General features: G+C 38.2%; 1 protein-coding gene across 4 annotated transcripts; it reads right to left on the bottom strand.

The window, feature by feature from the left end:
* Positions 1-3,204: 3,204 nt before the first annotated feature.
* Positions 3,205-11,931, bottom strand: SRSF1 (serine and arginine rich splicing factor 1). Of its 4 annotated transcripts, none has more exons than XR_461928.2 (8): positions 10,788-11,931; positions 10,052-10,239; positions 9,395-9,567; positions 8,484-9,173; positions 7,186-7,536; positions 5,222-5,291; positions 4,234-4,351; positions 3,205-3,407 (listed from the first exon to the last, which is right to left on the bottom strand). XR_461928.2 is itself a non-coding variant. In XM_003340199.4 (4 exons), exons 1-4 carry the CDS (start codon positions 10,979-10,981, stop codon positions 8,979-8,981), a joined length of 750 nt encoding a protein of 249 aa, XP_003340247.1. In that variant the 5' UTR covers positions 10,982-11,931; the 3' UTR covers positions 3,205-8,978. The 4 variants fall into 4 exon arrangements, 1 of the variants encoding a protein (XP_003340247.1); XR_008916326.1 differs by having other exon boundaries at positions 5,222-5,288; XR_008916327.1 differs by having other exon boundaries at positions 4,290-4,351; positions 5,222-9,173.
* Positions 11,932-14,952: the final 3,021 nt, after the last annotated feature.

Raw genomic sequence — 14,952 nt, 5'->3', positions numbered from 1 at the left:
TAAAAGATTGGTAGGTTAAATGAACTTCACTGCTTCATTGGTAGGGGAGGGAAGGGAGTACAATACAACCCTTCTGTAGGAGGCTCTTTTGAATTTTGTATATAGCAAAGTAATTTTTTTAAACTGGAGAAGTAATTGTCCATCTATTGGGGAATGGGTGAACTATCTGGCACATTGATATAATGGAATAACTGTAATATTAAGTTTGGGGTTGATAAAAAGTTTTACCAGGAAGAAAAACAAACTGAAGGCTCTCTGGTTTTAATAACAAAACTGGCTCCAAAGAATATGCCCCCCCCCCCTTTTTTTGCAGAGGTTGAGTTTTATTAAATTCACATAACCTTTCAAGTCTTGGAGGGGGTTAACTTTGTTCAAATGCTTTAAATGTTTACATGGGATACCTTTAAAGGCAAGGGAAAGAAAAACAATGTATTTTGGGAATAAAAGATGTAACTTAAATTTTTAAAAAAGGTGGAAAAAGTATAAAGTTATTTCCAAGTGTTGGCTGAGAGTCTGAACTAAAAAGAGAATTCCAACTTGTGCTTTATGGTTCCATGCATCTTACTTACATTGTTGATTATCTGGAGGAATAAACTTTTTTGAAAACCACATAGTATTAAAAAGTTGAATGTAATGTGTATTTCAGCGTGTTCTCCACCCCACTTCAAGTTGCTCAAATTCATTTTACTTTCATTTTCAATAAGCATTTATTATGCAAATAGTGTCTAGTGCTTGGTAGTCCACAAAATTAAAATGTGGTTCCCTGGCTTTAAGGAATATTGTGTATTATAAACATAAAACAGAACTGAATATTGTGCTAATACTGACTATAGGTACAACAAAATTTCAGAAAAGGTTCAATAGTAAATTTAAATAATTGGACGAGGCTGAATTTGATCTTGAAGGACTTGAATGGACAAAATGGCAATTTAGATGAGAGAAAATGCTCATAAGCAAAAGTTCAATAGGAAGAATGTTCATAATACGGACAATGGGTCCAATCTGATTGCAGCAGTGTAAGCTGTGATGTTATGGTAATTAAGATAAAAAACTGAGCATTTTGGTGGGCCTTTGAAGCTGGGCCAAGTTTGGATATTTAAGTGGCTAACACACAGTTTTAGGAAGATTCAGTAGTCGGGGAAACCAGTTAGGGGATTTTTGCAGGTCTTAAATAGGGAAAAATGTTTAAGACAGTGGTTGACTACGTTTGGAAGTCTTTTGAAATCCCATAAGTTGGGGATGTGAAGCAGGCCTAGATGATATGGAAAGGGCTGAATCCATTAGCTTAGCTAACCTGAGAAATCTTTTAAAAAATCAAAGTTTAAGTAATTTTGAATCATGTAGGCAAAATGTCATCATTCTTTAATGCAGACATCCCACAACTAGGAACACGTAACAGTACCTTTTATAATAAAGAACTGGAAAATTATAGGTCTCAATTAGGAAATGGCAATAAAATAAAGTGGTACATTAATGTAATGTTATAAGAAATATCTTGAATAGAAAGCATAGTTCTTACATGAACTAATGAAAAACAAAATAAGCAAAGTAAAAAAAAAATATATTGTGTATGTGTAAATTACAAAATCAAAACCCAATATGAAATTATAAAGAATTTGACACTGAAGAAATGAGACATCTCTTTCCACATTTTTGCAAGTTAGGTTCCAAAGCTGTGACACATCGGAAATGTTAAATCCCTCTGCCACCCCACCCCCCAATTAATCAGTTTTAAATTTTTTCTAACTTATTTTTGTTAGAAGGAATCTCTTTGGGAAAACAAAACAAAAAAAAGGGGGGGAAGGGGGGAGATAAAACAGGCCACATAAGAACAGAAGCTTATTCTATAACCTATTCACTCCTAAATGATGTGATCTAGTTTCCATCACCATTTTGTAGTTTTCAAAGGTCAACAATAGACTCCTTCACTTGGTAGATGCCCAACTATATGCTTTTAAATACCTACTCCCACGACTTCAGTCAGTCAAGACTTATCTTCTAAGGCTAGAATGGCTCTTCTACCTTCAACCACTTAAAAAAGTGAGATGTCTCAGAAGATTATTCTTGATAGGATTAGCTAGTTATTTTGATAGATCTAGGCCTGGGATAAGGGCCTGCATTCAACTGTGGCCTCAGACACTTCCTGTGTGATCCTGGGAAAGTCACTTAACCCCAACTGCCTAGCCTGTACCATTCCTCTGCCTTGGAACTGATGTTTAGTATCAATTCTAAGATAGATGGTATGGGGTTTTAAAAACCAAAATATAGAGGCTTATTAGTAAATCTTGCCCTAAATCTTGAAACCAGAAAATGAGCAGGCCTTGAAATACACAAAACCTTGGTGGTTTCAACTTTGAACAACCATTTAACATCAGCCCTTGGGTCAAATGGAATCTCCCTAACAAAATACTAACACATTACCAAGAGTATGTCTGAGGTACAGCACTGAATCATTATGTGGGTACACAGTATCTATATGCTAAATATATGCTTCCCTATCATAAATTTAATCCCATTCCCCCTCATTTCTTTTGCAAGCTCCTATACTTTTAGGTATATAGTATCATTTGACAAAGTTTGGTCATTTCTATTCTTTGGAAAATTGAAATTCACTAACTCTTGAGCTATAATAAATAATTGGGTTTATCTTTTTAAAAACAAAATGCGTGTTCTTAGCAAAAAAGTCAATGTTGATGTGAAATTCAGCCATTCATTCTTAACCAACCCAATTCAAAGTTTGTTTCTTTTAGAAGTGATTTTTTTGCTTTTCCAACTTTTTGTATTCAACATTGTTTAAATTTCTTTACAACCTAATTTGCTGAAAGGCAAGCTTTTCCAGCCTTCAAGTCCATATTCTTTGCTTCTTTCCATTCTTTTAAAACATTTAAAGATGGTCTTATCTAAACACAATTCAGAGATTGCTCAGATGTGATTTGGGATTTGTTAAAAAAAAATATTTTAAGAGTATTTGGGGAATGTTGAATGATTCTCAACAGTAAACCTAATTTCAGATCAAAGGGTATGCAAAATTGTGTGATCTTACCCAAAATAAATAAAATTACATAGGACCATCTGCAGTTTTTAGCCTTTGAAATCTTGTGAAGACACTATAGTACTCACCTGAAGGCTAGTCACTGACTAACCAGTTATCCTAATGATCCTGTACCCAACTTCGAATCACAGAAACAAATATTTACAAAGGTCTTCAAAAAACAATTTTAATTGTCAAAGAAAGACTAATTCACACCTAAATTCCTTCTTCTTTGCACTGTTATTCTTGTACCCATCCCTCCAAACGCAGTCACTCATTGTAACAGGTTGTTATCAGAAAAGTCCAATTGCACTTGGGCCTTTAAAATGCCATATCCCACGAGAGGTTTCGAAGAAAGCTACCCATTCATTCAAACCTAAATTGAAGTAGAAGAGTTGACTCAGAACTAGCATTGAAGTTCAAATGTAAATAAAATATGGAATGAAAAAGGAATGAGAAATAGTGGTAAAGAATATTCCCTCTTTGCTTCTAATTCAATAAGCAACACTAGAATGGCAACCCAACTTTAAACTTTTGTGGTAGAGATTTTTACAGATAGTATTGGCTCCCCCGTGTGGTTTAGAGTGGATCTTCACATAAATTGTTCTGATGGGAATTCCAAACTATTTTTAAACTTTTCTAGTTGAAATAAATTCCAATTCACTCCTTGAGATAAGTAAAAATTACCGAGTAGCATACAATTACCCAGATTTAAAAAATTATTATGTTCATGGTTCAGATAACTAAAATTCTGACTTACAACTATGGCTATTGCTCTAGTTTGTAGTAGAGAATAAACATCAGAATAACATAAGGATAGACTTTAGGGTATACACATTGAGATTTCATGCTTTGCTTAAGACAAATTATAACAAAAACATGAAAACAGCAGTTCTCTCAACCACAGAGATGCAAAAATCTCTTTTGAAAAAGTTTTAGTCTCAGAATCAAAATTAATTTTTGTATTCTAGACAACTAGAGTTCTCTTTATAATGTATTCAAAAGTATAACACTAGACCAAATAGGTAGAAGGTACAAGGAATGTTTTGGTTAAGTCATACCTTCTCTTTTAAACTATAAAGAACTAAGCCTAAAGAGGCATAAAACTTGTTTGATCCAAAATACCTAGCATCTCCTTATGGGCAAATAGGTATTTGTTTTGTCAGTAAGGAAACAAAGACTTCCTCCCCCAAAAGACTCACAACAGACTTTATCTAAGTATTCTGTTCAGGGAGCTTTCATAGCTGGCAAAAAGCACCTCCAAAGTGCTTGGATTCATAGGAACAAATGCTGGCTTCAGTATGTTGAAACTTCTTGGGCCTAAGCATAAAACAAAAGTTAATTTACGCTATTGTATGCTATTATCCCTTTAAGTAAGGTTAAAAAAGCACTATTAATATGGGAAGACTTTTCCTATGGATAGCATCATTTAATTCCACTTAGGGAATACTATTTTGTAAGGGGACAAAACAAATATCAAGTGACTTACTCGTTTATAATGGTTGAGACTATAACATTGGTACACTGAAAAAACTAGAACGTGAGGTAGATATTTGTTATACTATTTTCTTAAAACATAAGCCTTCTACTTTTTTCAAAGGCTTTCATTAGCCCCCCTCCCCCATCCAGTCAGGATCCCCAAACATACTAAGGGATGTTCTATGACCTGACCCCCTAAAGTTCATATTCACACTTATTAAAGATTAGAATTCTGTTCTCTAAGCCTGACGTTTGGTTGATATACAAAAGAACCCCAGCAGACTGAAAAGCACATGTCTGGGGTAAAAAACTTTTATTTCCAGCTAACTTGATGACACTAAAAATGATAAAATACACACAGGCATTTTATTTTTAAACTGATATAATAAAAAAAGTGAGTTCTGCCCCTATACAGCTGATCAGTTATAGAATTAGCTTAAGCAGAAAAAGTATGTGCCAAATGTCACAAGCATTCAATGATTACACTAAGTATGTCTTAAAAATAGAGATTCTCCATAGGAATTGAAAGAAAATGAAGCATGAAAAGGATACAGTTCTTTAATATACCAACCAAAACTATAGCCTGTGAACTGCTAGTCTCATAATATAGCCAAAGCATGGCTTAAAAACTCTTCTCATAGATTAATTTATTTGAAATTAACAATATATACAACTATAAAAGTATGGACCATAAACAAGTAAACATCTTACCTTTTAGATTTCCAGGTGGGCTGTAACATGGTGGGCTGCTCTCAAGTCAGATGTGAAAATTAAAATGCTTCTTAAAAGAAATTTCTTCTAGGTTAGAAATGTTGGGACTAATTATAGCTCCACCCCGCCTCCCCCAACAACCCAGGTACAGTTCATTCAGAGGCCAAGAAAAACAAACTTTTATTAAACTAGTTTGATAGAACAGTGTTTTCATTGAATTCCTTGTACTTTTTACCCCATATTTCCAAAAGTAGGCAAATTGAATTTTCATTTTCCTCAGTTTAGCCCTAATCATATAAACAAACTACATTTCAAATTTCACTTTTCAGTATACTTAGAATTAACCTCAAATTGTTATGGTATCAAAGTGATTTAGAATGGTAAAGATATCACTCAATTGAGACCAGGTTTCTTTTGTCTACATTGTGAGAGCAAACCAAGACTTGTTTGGTTCTGTTTACATAAATTTCCACCAACATTTTCTCCAAATAGTAATTTGAGAACACTTTCTACTCCTGCTTAGCTTGCTAAGAACCTAATGGGTGTTAACCAACCTTTTCAATTGTACACTATACTTGATAAGCTCAGAAATGGTTTTAAATTTAGCAGAAGGCAGCTAGTAGTACAACAGGAAAAAAAAAAAAACCAAGATTTAGAACCAGATCCTGGGATGTAATTTTGGCTGTCACTTGTGTGATCTCAGGAAGGTTATAGTTGGACTATGGCCCTCTAAGGCACCTTCCAACTTTAAAGCCTATCTTTAGCCTCTTCTAAAGAGTTCATTTTGAATGTTTTTTTTTCCACTGTGGTTGCCTTCTACTTTCCTTTTCACATTTAATGAAATAAACTAACCTTTGATTCTGAAGTTCACAATAAAAGGAGTAAGTGGTTTTAATGGGTATCATTGGGATTTAGGAACCCTCAAGACTGATTTTCACTTATAGGGGTTCAAAATAAACTAGCCAACAAACAACTTTTTGTTCAATTATCATCCCCACCTAGGAAATCTACATAATTTAAATCTTTTGAGAATTCCCTGGGGCACAAGACTGGCATTAATTTTAATTTTTGGTCTTGAGCCCAGGTCCTCCTAATTCCAAAGCCCATTAGTCTCTCTCTGTGGGCTTTTAGTGATAACTACTAACAGATGTTGGAATTTTGCCCAAAGAATAAGTAGGCAAAGTTCAAGAATTCAGTTCCAATCACCTTCTATCTTATAAGCTGATAGCTAAGGATACAACTGCCTGCCAAGGCTGGTAATAGTTTAATTTATGAAAAATACAACTTCCCATCAAAAACCAGCCTTTTATTTGCAACTCAATTTCTCAGATGAAATCAATACATCAATTAATGATGTTTTAAAACATGGGTAGATAATAGTATGGATGAAATCAACATCTTATACAGCAACCTCCTAGTAAACTCTTATGCCTGCAAATCTCAGGTAAACAAATGTTGAATTCAATTTACAATTGCCATTCAATACTCTATTACCTTAATCTACTTAATTTTAACTTTAAATTTATATGAGATTATCTCATTAGGGCCACTCAGTCATATCCTATAATTTCCCACCATTTGGTAGGCTTCTATATAGCCCTTTAGTTGTTTACTAAATAAAGCAGGCACAGAAAATGCTAATCTAACTTTTTGAAGTAATCTGTAATTGCTGATATGGGAAGAAAATACCCAAAACCTATAAGTTTTAGTCAATTTTAAATTAAGCTATTAGACTTCTCACCAGTTTACTGAAAAAGCTGCTCTCACATCAAGATGAAAAAGGACAACCATGCATAGTTTTTTAAAAAATGTTTTATTTTTCAAAGAAAATGGCTATAGCCAATTGGAAACCTACTTACTCTTCAACTCCGAATTTGGTTTTTTTTTTTTTAAATTTAGAAGCGACTTACTGATTTACTATTTTACTTTAAACAAACCCCCCCTTTTCCCCTTTATATGTTTACCATCTACTCGTGCTGAATCCTTCCAAGGAGATTGCTCCAGCGTACCTCTCCAGGTCCTCGCTTTGCTCCTTTTACCAAAAAATGCAAAACACAATTCCATCGTGCATCTTAAGGGCTCCAATCGTCAAAAATAGGAAAAAAATCTTTGGAATAGCCAATTAAGTTGAATAAAAAAAAAATCCACACGAATGCGGTTTGGTTGGGGCAGGAATCCACTCCTATGTTCCTGGTAATCTGATCCCGCTCCATGAATCCTTGTAATTCATCCTCCCTATCCTATCCACATTATGATTTGAATCCAATGATCCAGCTCCAAGGATTGGGATCCAGTGAGCCCTCTCCAATCCAAACCTTTATAACCAGCAAAACCAAAAAAGAGGAGGCAAAATGTTAGATACTGTAATCAAAAAAAGGTTTCTGGGGAATGATGAGTTATGTCTGTCATCAGTTTAACAGATGTACATCAATAACTATCAATTCCCCAAAACAAGCTTTTGAATGGTGAAGTTCAGATAAATTTTAAAAACTTAATTATCATAGAGACTAATTGGAAGAAGCATTGTATATTTACAGGTCAACTGATAATGCCAACATTTGTTACTGTACAGTGTATTACAGGTTTTGTGGTTGCAAAAAGTTATGTAGTTGAAAAATTTACTGCTATAGCTACCCACCTAGTTCTAAACTAAGACTAGTGCTCCCATCTGCAATTTAATCTATAAATTAAAATAAATTCTCTGTTGTAAAACATATCTGGGGAAGGGTGAAGTGAGACTTAAGGTATTATTCCCAACTAGTTATCTACACCAACATTTCGGAGTTCTATATTTTGCTTTCATTTCGATGCTTAAAAATGAAATAGCAACGCTATATCAGTCACACAGAGGACATGCAGATTTAGCAGTATTGATATTATACTCTATCTGTTTGGAATTAAGATACCCTGTACCCACATGTACACCAACAGCAGGTTACATTAACAGTTGTAACTAAGCATAGTGACAAATTAAGTCAGTCCTTCCCACATTAGTCCCTATTAAAACAAACAAAAAACAAAAAACAAAAAAACAAAAAAGGGGGAGCAAAATGAGTCAAAATTACTATAAACGGGCAATGTAATCTTTGCCACAATTGCCAAGGTTTTAAGGAGCAGAGCAATTGTAGCTCAAAGTAACTACAATATAAAACGTTTGCAGGTGTTTTATGGTAGATGTAAATACTCAAGTTTTAACCACTGCCTTCTAGTATAAGGTCAATACTGCCAATTTCATCTGTGACAATAGCACTTGGAGTCATACCATTGCCTCCATTATTGATCTGATCCTCCTCAATCCTCCTTTTGACAATCCTAAAATGATTGAAATGTGCTCCACAATCCTTAATCCAAAGCATTCTTAATCCATCTCTTCAGATATGTCTACAGAAAGACACATGAAAAGGCAAGATAAAACATAAGAATTCCCCCAGATAAGACAAGATAACCAAACATTCCCAACATCCCAGTTCATACACACCATAGGAACACAGACATTTACACAGCATTATCACAGTCTGAAGAGCATGGGTAATTAAATTTAAACAATCCTGCCTACAACATCACTTAAAATACAATTTACCAAAGACATGAGGGGAATGTTGATGTTAGGAGCAAAGGGATATTACACAAGAATGCAATTCAACACCAGCCCATTTTGAATAAAACAGTTTGAATTAAAAAAAAAATGAAAGATTGTACTGAGTAAAGGAAAACTGTATACAACATGGGGTTCTACAAAAAGTGTCACCAATTATCTTTATGTACGAGAGCGAGATCTACTATGACGGGGGGAGTAGCGTGGAGATCCTCTGCTTCTTCTTGGGGAATAACTGCGACTCCTGCTGTTGCTTCGACTACGGCTTCTGCTACGACTACGGCTTCGAGACCGAGATCTTCCATAACTTGGACTTCTTGGCCCATCAACTTTAACACGGATGTAGGCAGTTTCTCCCTATTGAATAGACAGAACTTTCGATTGAAAGATCTATGTCTTCAAGGCATGCTGACTGAAATGAATACAGTGCCATAAAATATCAGGCAGAATAGGAATGTTATTTGTCTCAGTCCATAAAAGCACAGAACATTTTTGCCTGGGTCCTTACCTTTCAAGTCCCATTGTTAAGCCCCTTGTATCCAATTCAGGCCCAAAAAAAGAGTAAGTGTATAACCTACCTCATGAGATCTAAACTTAGTGTTATCCAGTTTTCGAACTGCGTAGGTCATATCTTCCTTCCGAACAAACTCCACGACACCAGTTCCATCTCGGTAAACATCAGCATAACATACATCACCTGCTTCACGCATGTGATCCTTTAAATCCTGCCAACTTCCACTTGGAGGCAGCCCTGAATCAAAATAAAAACTGTTAATACCAAGTATTACATTTTTTTTGGCCATCCATTTACAAAGCACCCATTTATGCACAGGTACTGACAGGAACACAAGGGATCATTTAAAGGAATAAGGACTAAAAAATACCCGGTTATTTGCAAAAAACTTAAGTACATTTTTATCATACTGTACACTAAGTGTATCTTAAGAGTTAATGCCTTAGTTAGTCTGCGATTTCATTGATAGAATAAGATTCTCCCTATGAATTTCTCCTTTAGCAATGATGGTTAGCACTCAATAACTCATAGCCTCAAAAAGTTGCCCAGGGTACTGAGAAGCGACTTGAACTGAGGTAACAACAAAGATTGTATATGTATGTTGGTCAGGATTTTGGAACCTTGCTTTCTTGATCTACAGACACTGCATAATTCTGAAGTTGATGCATCAAAAAAATGCATGCAGTAAACTATTACCGCGCAATGGAAAATGAAAACTCACCAGATACGACCACTCTGTATTCAGATCGCCTGGACGGGGGGCCATAGCGGCCTCGAGGGGCTCCACCACCACCACCGCCGCCACCACCCCCTCGGCCAGTACCCCGGCCACTTCTGGGAAACTCCACTCGGAGCCGATATCCATCATAATCGTAACCGTCACGTCCGTACACTGCATCTTCCGCGTCCCTGAATGGAAGGAAATAAAGAGCACACGCGCGACATGAGCAAATTCCGGGGAGCCAAGTCCGGGTAACTCAGGAGCAAGCGGCAGCCCAGACTTCGCACATGCGCATAAAATCCGCGTGAGGGGAGATGGGAAGGAGGGGTGCGGGAGAAGCAACCCACAGACTCCGCATAAAAGGACCGGCTGCGGCCGCGGCCCCTCCCCCACCCCGGGCACGCCGCGCTCGCGCGTCCCTTCAAGCAGCTCCACGAGTCTTCCCCCCGTTGTGATCTCGGCTTCCCGCCGTAGGGCTGTTGAGCACAGGCTTTCCCATCGGCGTCCACGTGGCCCCACCGAGGCGGTTACAGGGAAGGTGGCAAAGAGTAGTCAGTGGCTTCTCACTCTCCCCAGGGCTTCCCGACTGCTCCCCTCACCCTTTCTGAAGCCATGCATTTGTTTCCTCAACGCAGGCCCCGGTTCCCCCTCTTCACAAGCTGCAGGGCGGGCCTGCGCCCTCCTCCGCCTTACAGCTCCCCTCCCCATCCAGATCCGTCCCGGGCCTCCTCCTCACCGCGGGTCCTCGAACTCCACAAAAGCAAAGGGGGGCCCTCCGCGGCGGTTCTTGAGGTCTATGTCGCGGATGGCGCCGTACTTGTAGAACACGTCCTCTATGTCCTTGGTGCGGATGTCCGGGGGTAGGTTGCCCACATAAATGCGGCAATCGTTGTTCCCGGCCGGGCCCCGAATCACTCCTCCTCCCGACATGGCGGTAGCGACGATGAGGAAACGCGCGGATTCAAGAGCCGGATTTCCCTCCCCCACCCTCCAAACACAGCGGAGGAAAACTGCAAGCTACACCACGTCTCCCGCGGCTGCTCCAAAATGGCGCCCTTATCTGCCTGCTCCGCGCACGGATACGGGGGAGGGGAGACAGGAGGCACTCTCGTGGACACGCTGCGCACGCGCAGGAACGCAACGGGCGCTATGCTGGATTCGTTGCGCACGCGCAAGGGGCGTCACCCTCCGCAGCGATCGGAGAACTTGAAAAAGAGTCCCGCACTGGTACGATATATCGAGTCGTTGGGCTTCAGAATGGCAAAACCACTGGCAGAAAGAAAACCTTCAAAGGAATTGTGTTTACTGGAGCTACTTGTTTCTGTTGGGCCAAGTTGATCTTCTTGGGACCAAGGAGGCCGCGTCTTCTGGGCGGTTTGGCGCCTCGGGGCAGGGCTAAAATAGGCCCGGCTGCCGGCTCCTCTGGCCCACAATTCCGCGCGGCAGTAACGGCTCTTGGCGGGAAAACGCCGAGGGGCGGGGACGAAAGTGGAGTAAAGCAGGGGGCGGGGATTGGAGCTACGAAAGTACGCGCCTCGGTCTTGGGGTGGAGGTAGCGAGTCTGCCAGCGCGAAGGTGTGTGCGGAGCCCTTAACCCGGCCGCATGGTAGGACCTAACAAACCTGGGGGCTCTGCCGTGGTCTCGGTGTCTACTTCTCGTTGACGTCATCACGCAGCGAGAGGCCTCGAAGAAGCCCAAGGTTCGCTCCGCATTCCAGCTCACCACTTGCACAAATGAGTTGATTCCCTGGTGTACAATTATGAATGCTAAATTTGGGGAGGGTACACCCACTAATAAAGAATAGCGAACGTAAACTCTTTGAGGGCGGCACTCAGATTATTCCCCCCTTTTTTACTGTGAACTAAATTAATAAAAAAAAAAAAAACATTTACATGCTACACAATTTTATAATCTTTAAAAATGTGCTTGCCTTCTCAACGCCGGAGAAGGAATAGGAAGATTAACTTGATAATCAGTAAACATTTATTAAGCTTCTACTAAGTTCCAGGAGCTGTGGAATACAAAAAGGGGCAAAAGAGAGTCCCTGGACCTAAGGAGTTTATAATCTTATGGGGGAGATGACATGCAAATGTGTACAAAGCAAGGTGCATACATGGTACAAAGGAAATATTTAAAAGAGGGAAAGTACTGTAATTAGAACTTTCAGGAATTCCTGACAAAATGAACAGAGCTGAAAGAACATTCAGTAATCAAATTCAACACACTAGAGAAGCATAAAAAGGTAAAAGAAAAAACTCAAGCCACTCAACTAATATTCCTATTGGGAAAGTGTTAACCAGGACACTTAAGCTATCTATGATACAAGAAATACTAAAAGGAATCAAGGGAAACAATGGGGTTAAACTGATTGCATTACCACACTAGGTGATAACTATGATACTTAAGATGCTTTGATACTTTAGCTATCAAAGATACCTAACCAAATTACTTATGATACTTAAGATAGGGAGTATACTAAGACAGTGATACTTAAGATGCTTTGATACTTTAGCTATCAAAGGTACCTAACCAAATTACTTATGATACTTAAGATATGGAGTATACTAAGACAGTGAAAAAGAACATAATGGGAAAGCAGGGGTTAAAAATGAACATGATGGGATGATAAAAAAAAGCAAAACAAAATCAAGGAATAAAAATGAGAAATATACTGGGAAAAGAGAAAAATTGGGGGTAAATTGTCTCACATGAGGCAGGTAAGAATCAACACAGTGGAGGGGAAGATGGAAGGGTGGCAGACAATGCTTGAACCTTACTCCTACTGAAATTGGCACAAAGTGGGAATAATAACTTCACAAAGTTAACTATAGAAACCCATCTTAACCTATAAGGAAGGAAAAAGTGGAGAAAGAACAAGAAAAAAGGGAGACAGTCAGAAACAAAAATATTTGTGGACAGAAAAAGACTGAAAGGAGAGGGAGAGAAGGATAAAGGAGAAAATAAGATTGAGGGGAAACGCTTATATGCTTAACAAAGCCCAAGTTGTCCATAGGAGATGCTAAATTAACTAACAAATTTAAACCATACAACAGATAATTCCTAAACACTTAGTAGATGCCTTATTGTCCTGTTTCTGATCATTTCCCTTTCACGACCTTCATCCTTAACAATTATTTTCCAATTCGGATTCATCTTACGTTGATTGCATCAAGGATCATTAAAGTAATTTAAACATGTTTTAATTTTAGTACATTTTCATTCAGGACCATTAAAACAAGTATCTGCTTGGATATATCCATGGCAGTATAATTTAATGTAATCAATTTATTTTCTGATTTTATTGCTATTCAGAGGAAGGCAAGGTAGGCTTTTTGGAGCAAATAAAACAATTAGATTTTTGTCTTTAAATTCAAGAAGTTGTAAGATGAAGATGTTATGAAGAAATTAATATGAACATGTTTTATTCTGAAGAAGAAACTTTCAAGATAGCTTCATTTCAATTCAGTCAATTAATAAAAATTTACTAAGCACCTACTATGTACCCAGCACAAAACTAAATACAAGGGATACAAAAAAGAGGCAAAAGACAACCCCTGCCTTCAAGGAGCTTACAATCTAAAAGGGGAAACAACTGGCAAACATATATTTGTGTATGAGCAAAGCAAGTTACAGGATAAATAGGAAATAGCAGAGGAAAGGCATTAGAACTATGAGGGATTTGGTAAGACTAACTGTAGATGGGATTTTAGTTGAAATTTTGAAAAATAGAGAGGAAACCTATATTTATGATTTATCAATTATAGTCAGTTAACAAACATCTGTTAAGTGCTTACTGTGTGCCAGACATTATCCTAAGCCCTAGGGATACAAAAAAAGATAAAATACAGTTTCTGCTCTTAAGGAGCTTACAGTCTAAAGAAGACAATATGTAAGTCTCTATATGCTGGCAGTGAGGTGGTTCAGTGGATAGAGTGCTAGCTAGACTGGAGTTAGGAAGACCTGAATTGAAATCTGACCTCAGACCCAAGCTGTGTAACCCCGGGCAAGTCACTTAGCCTCTGTTTGCCTTAATCTATTGGAGAAGGAAATGGCAAATCAATCCAGTGTCTGCAAAGAAAACTCCAAACAGTTTCATGAAGAGTCAGACATGGCTAAATGACTGAATAACAACAATATACAAACTAGTTATCTATGAGATAAGTTGGGAATAATCAATAGAAGGAAAGCACTAGAATTAAGGGGGAATGGAGAAAGGTTTCCTATAGAAGGTATGATTTTAGCTGGGACTTACAGAAAGCCAGGGAAGTCAGGAGGCAGAGATGAGGAGAACACTCCAGTATGGGGGAAATTCCCAGAGTTGAGAAATGGAAAATCTTGTTTAAAGAACAGCAAGGAGGCCAGTATCACTGAAATGACATTGGGATAACAAAGTATGTGGATGGATATAAAGGGTATAAGGATAGGAATGTGAGGGCAGTTTATGAAGGGCTTTGAATAGCAAAAAGAAAATTTTAGATTTGATCCTGATGGGAACAGGGAGCCACTGGAGTTCATTGAGTAGAGGAGTGGCATGATCAGACCTGTGTTTTAAGATAATTTTGACAGCTGAGTGATAGATGGGTTGGAGTGGGGAGATACTTGGTGGCAGAAAGACCAACCAGTAAGTTATTGCATTAATTCATATGTTAGGTAATAAGGGCCTTTATCAGATTGGTGGGAAAAAAAGGGACTATTGAAGAGATGTTATGAAGGTAAAATGGACAGATCTTGGCAATAGATTGCATATGGGGGAGGGAGGGAGGGAGTAACAGAAGAGTCAAGAATGACATCTAGGTTGTGAGCCTGGGTGCCTGGGAGGATGATAGCACTCTAGATAATAAGAGGAAAATTCCTAATGGGATGGGAGGGGGAATGAGCTTTGAGGGGAAAATAATGAGTT

This window comes from Monodelphis domestica, chromosome 2 (assembly GCF_027887165.1).
Source record: "Monodelphis domestica isolate mMonDom1 chromosome 2, mMonDom1.pri, whole genome shotgun sequence".
In the NCBI taxonomy this organism is placed as follows: domain Eukaryota; kingdom Metazoa; phylum Chordata; class Mammalia; order Didelphimorphia; family Didelphidae; genus Monodelphis; species Monodelphis domestica.
This window is presented reverse-complemented; position numbering and strand designations above follow the sequence as displayed.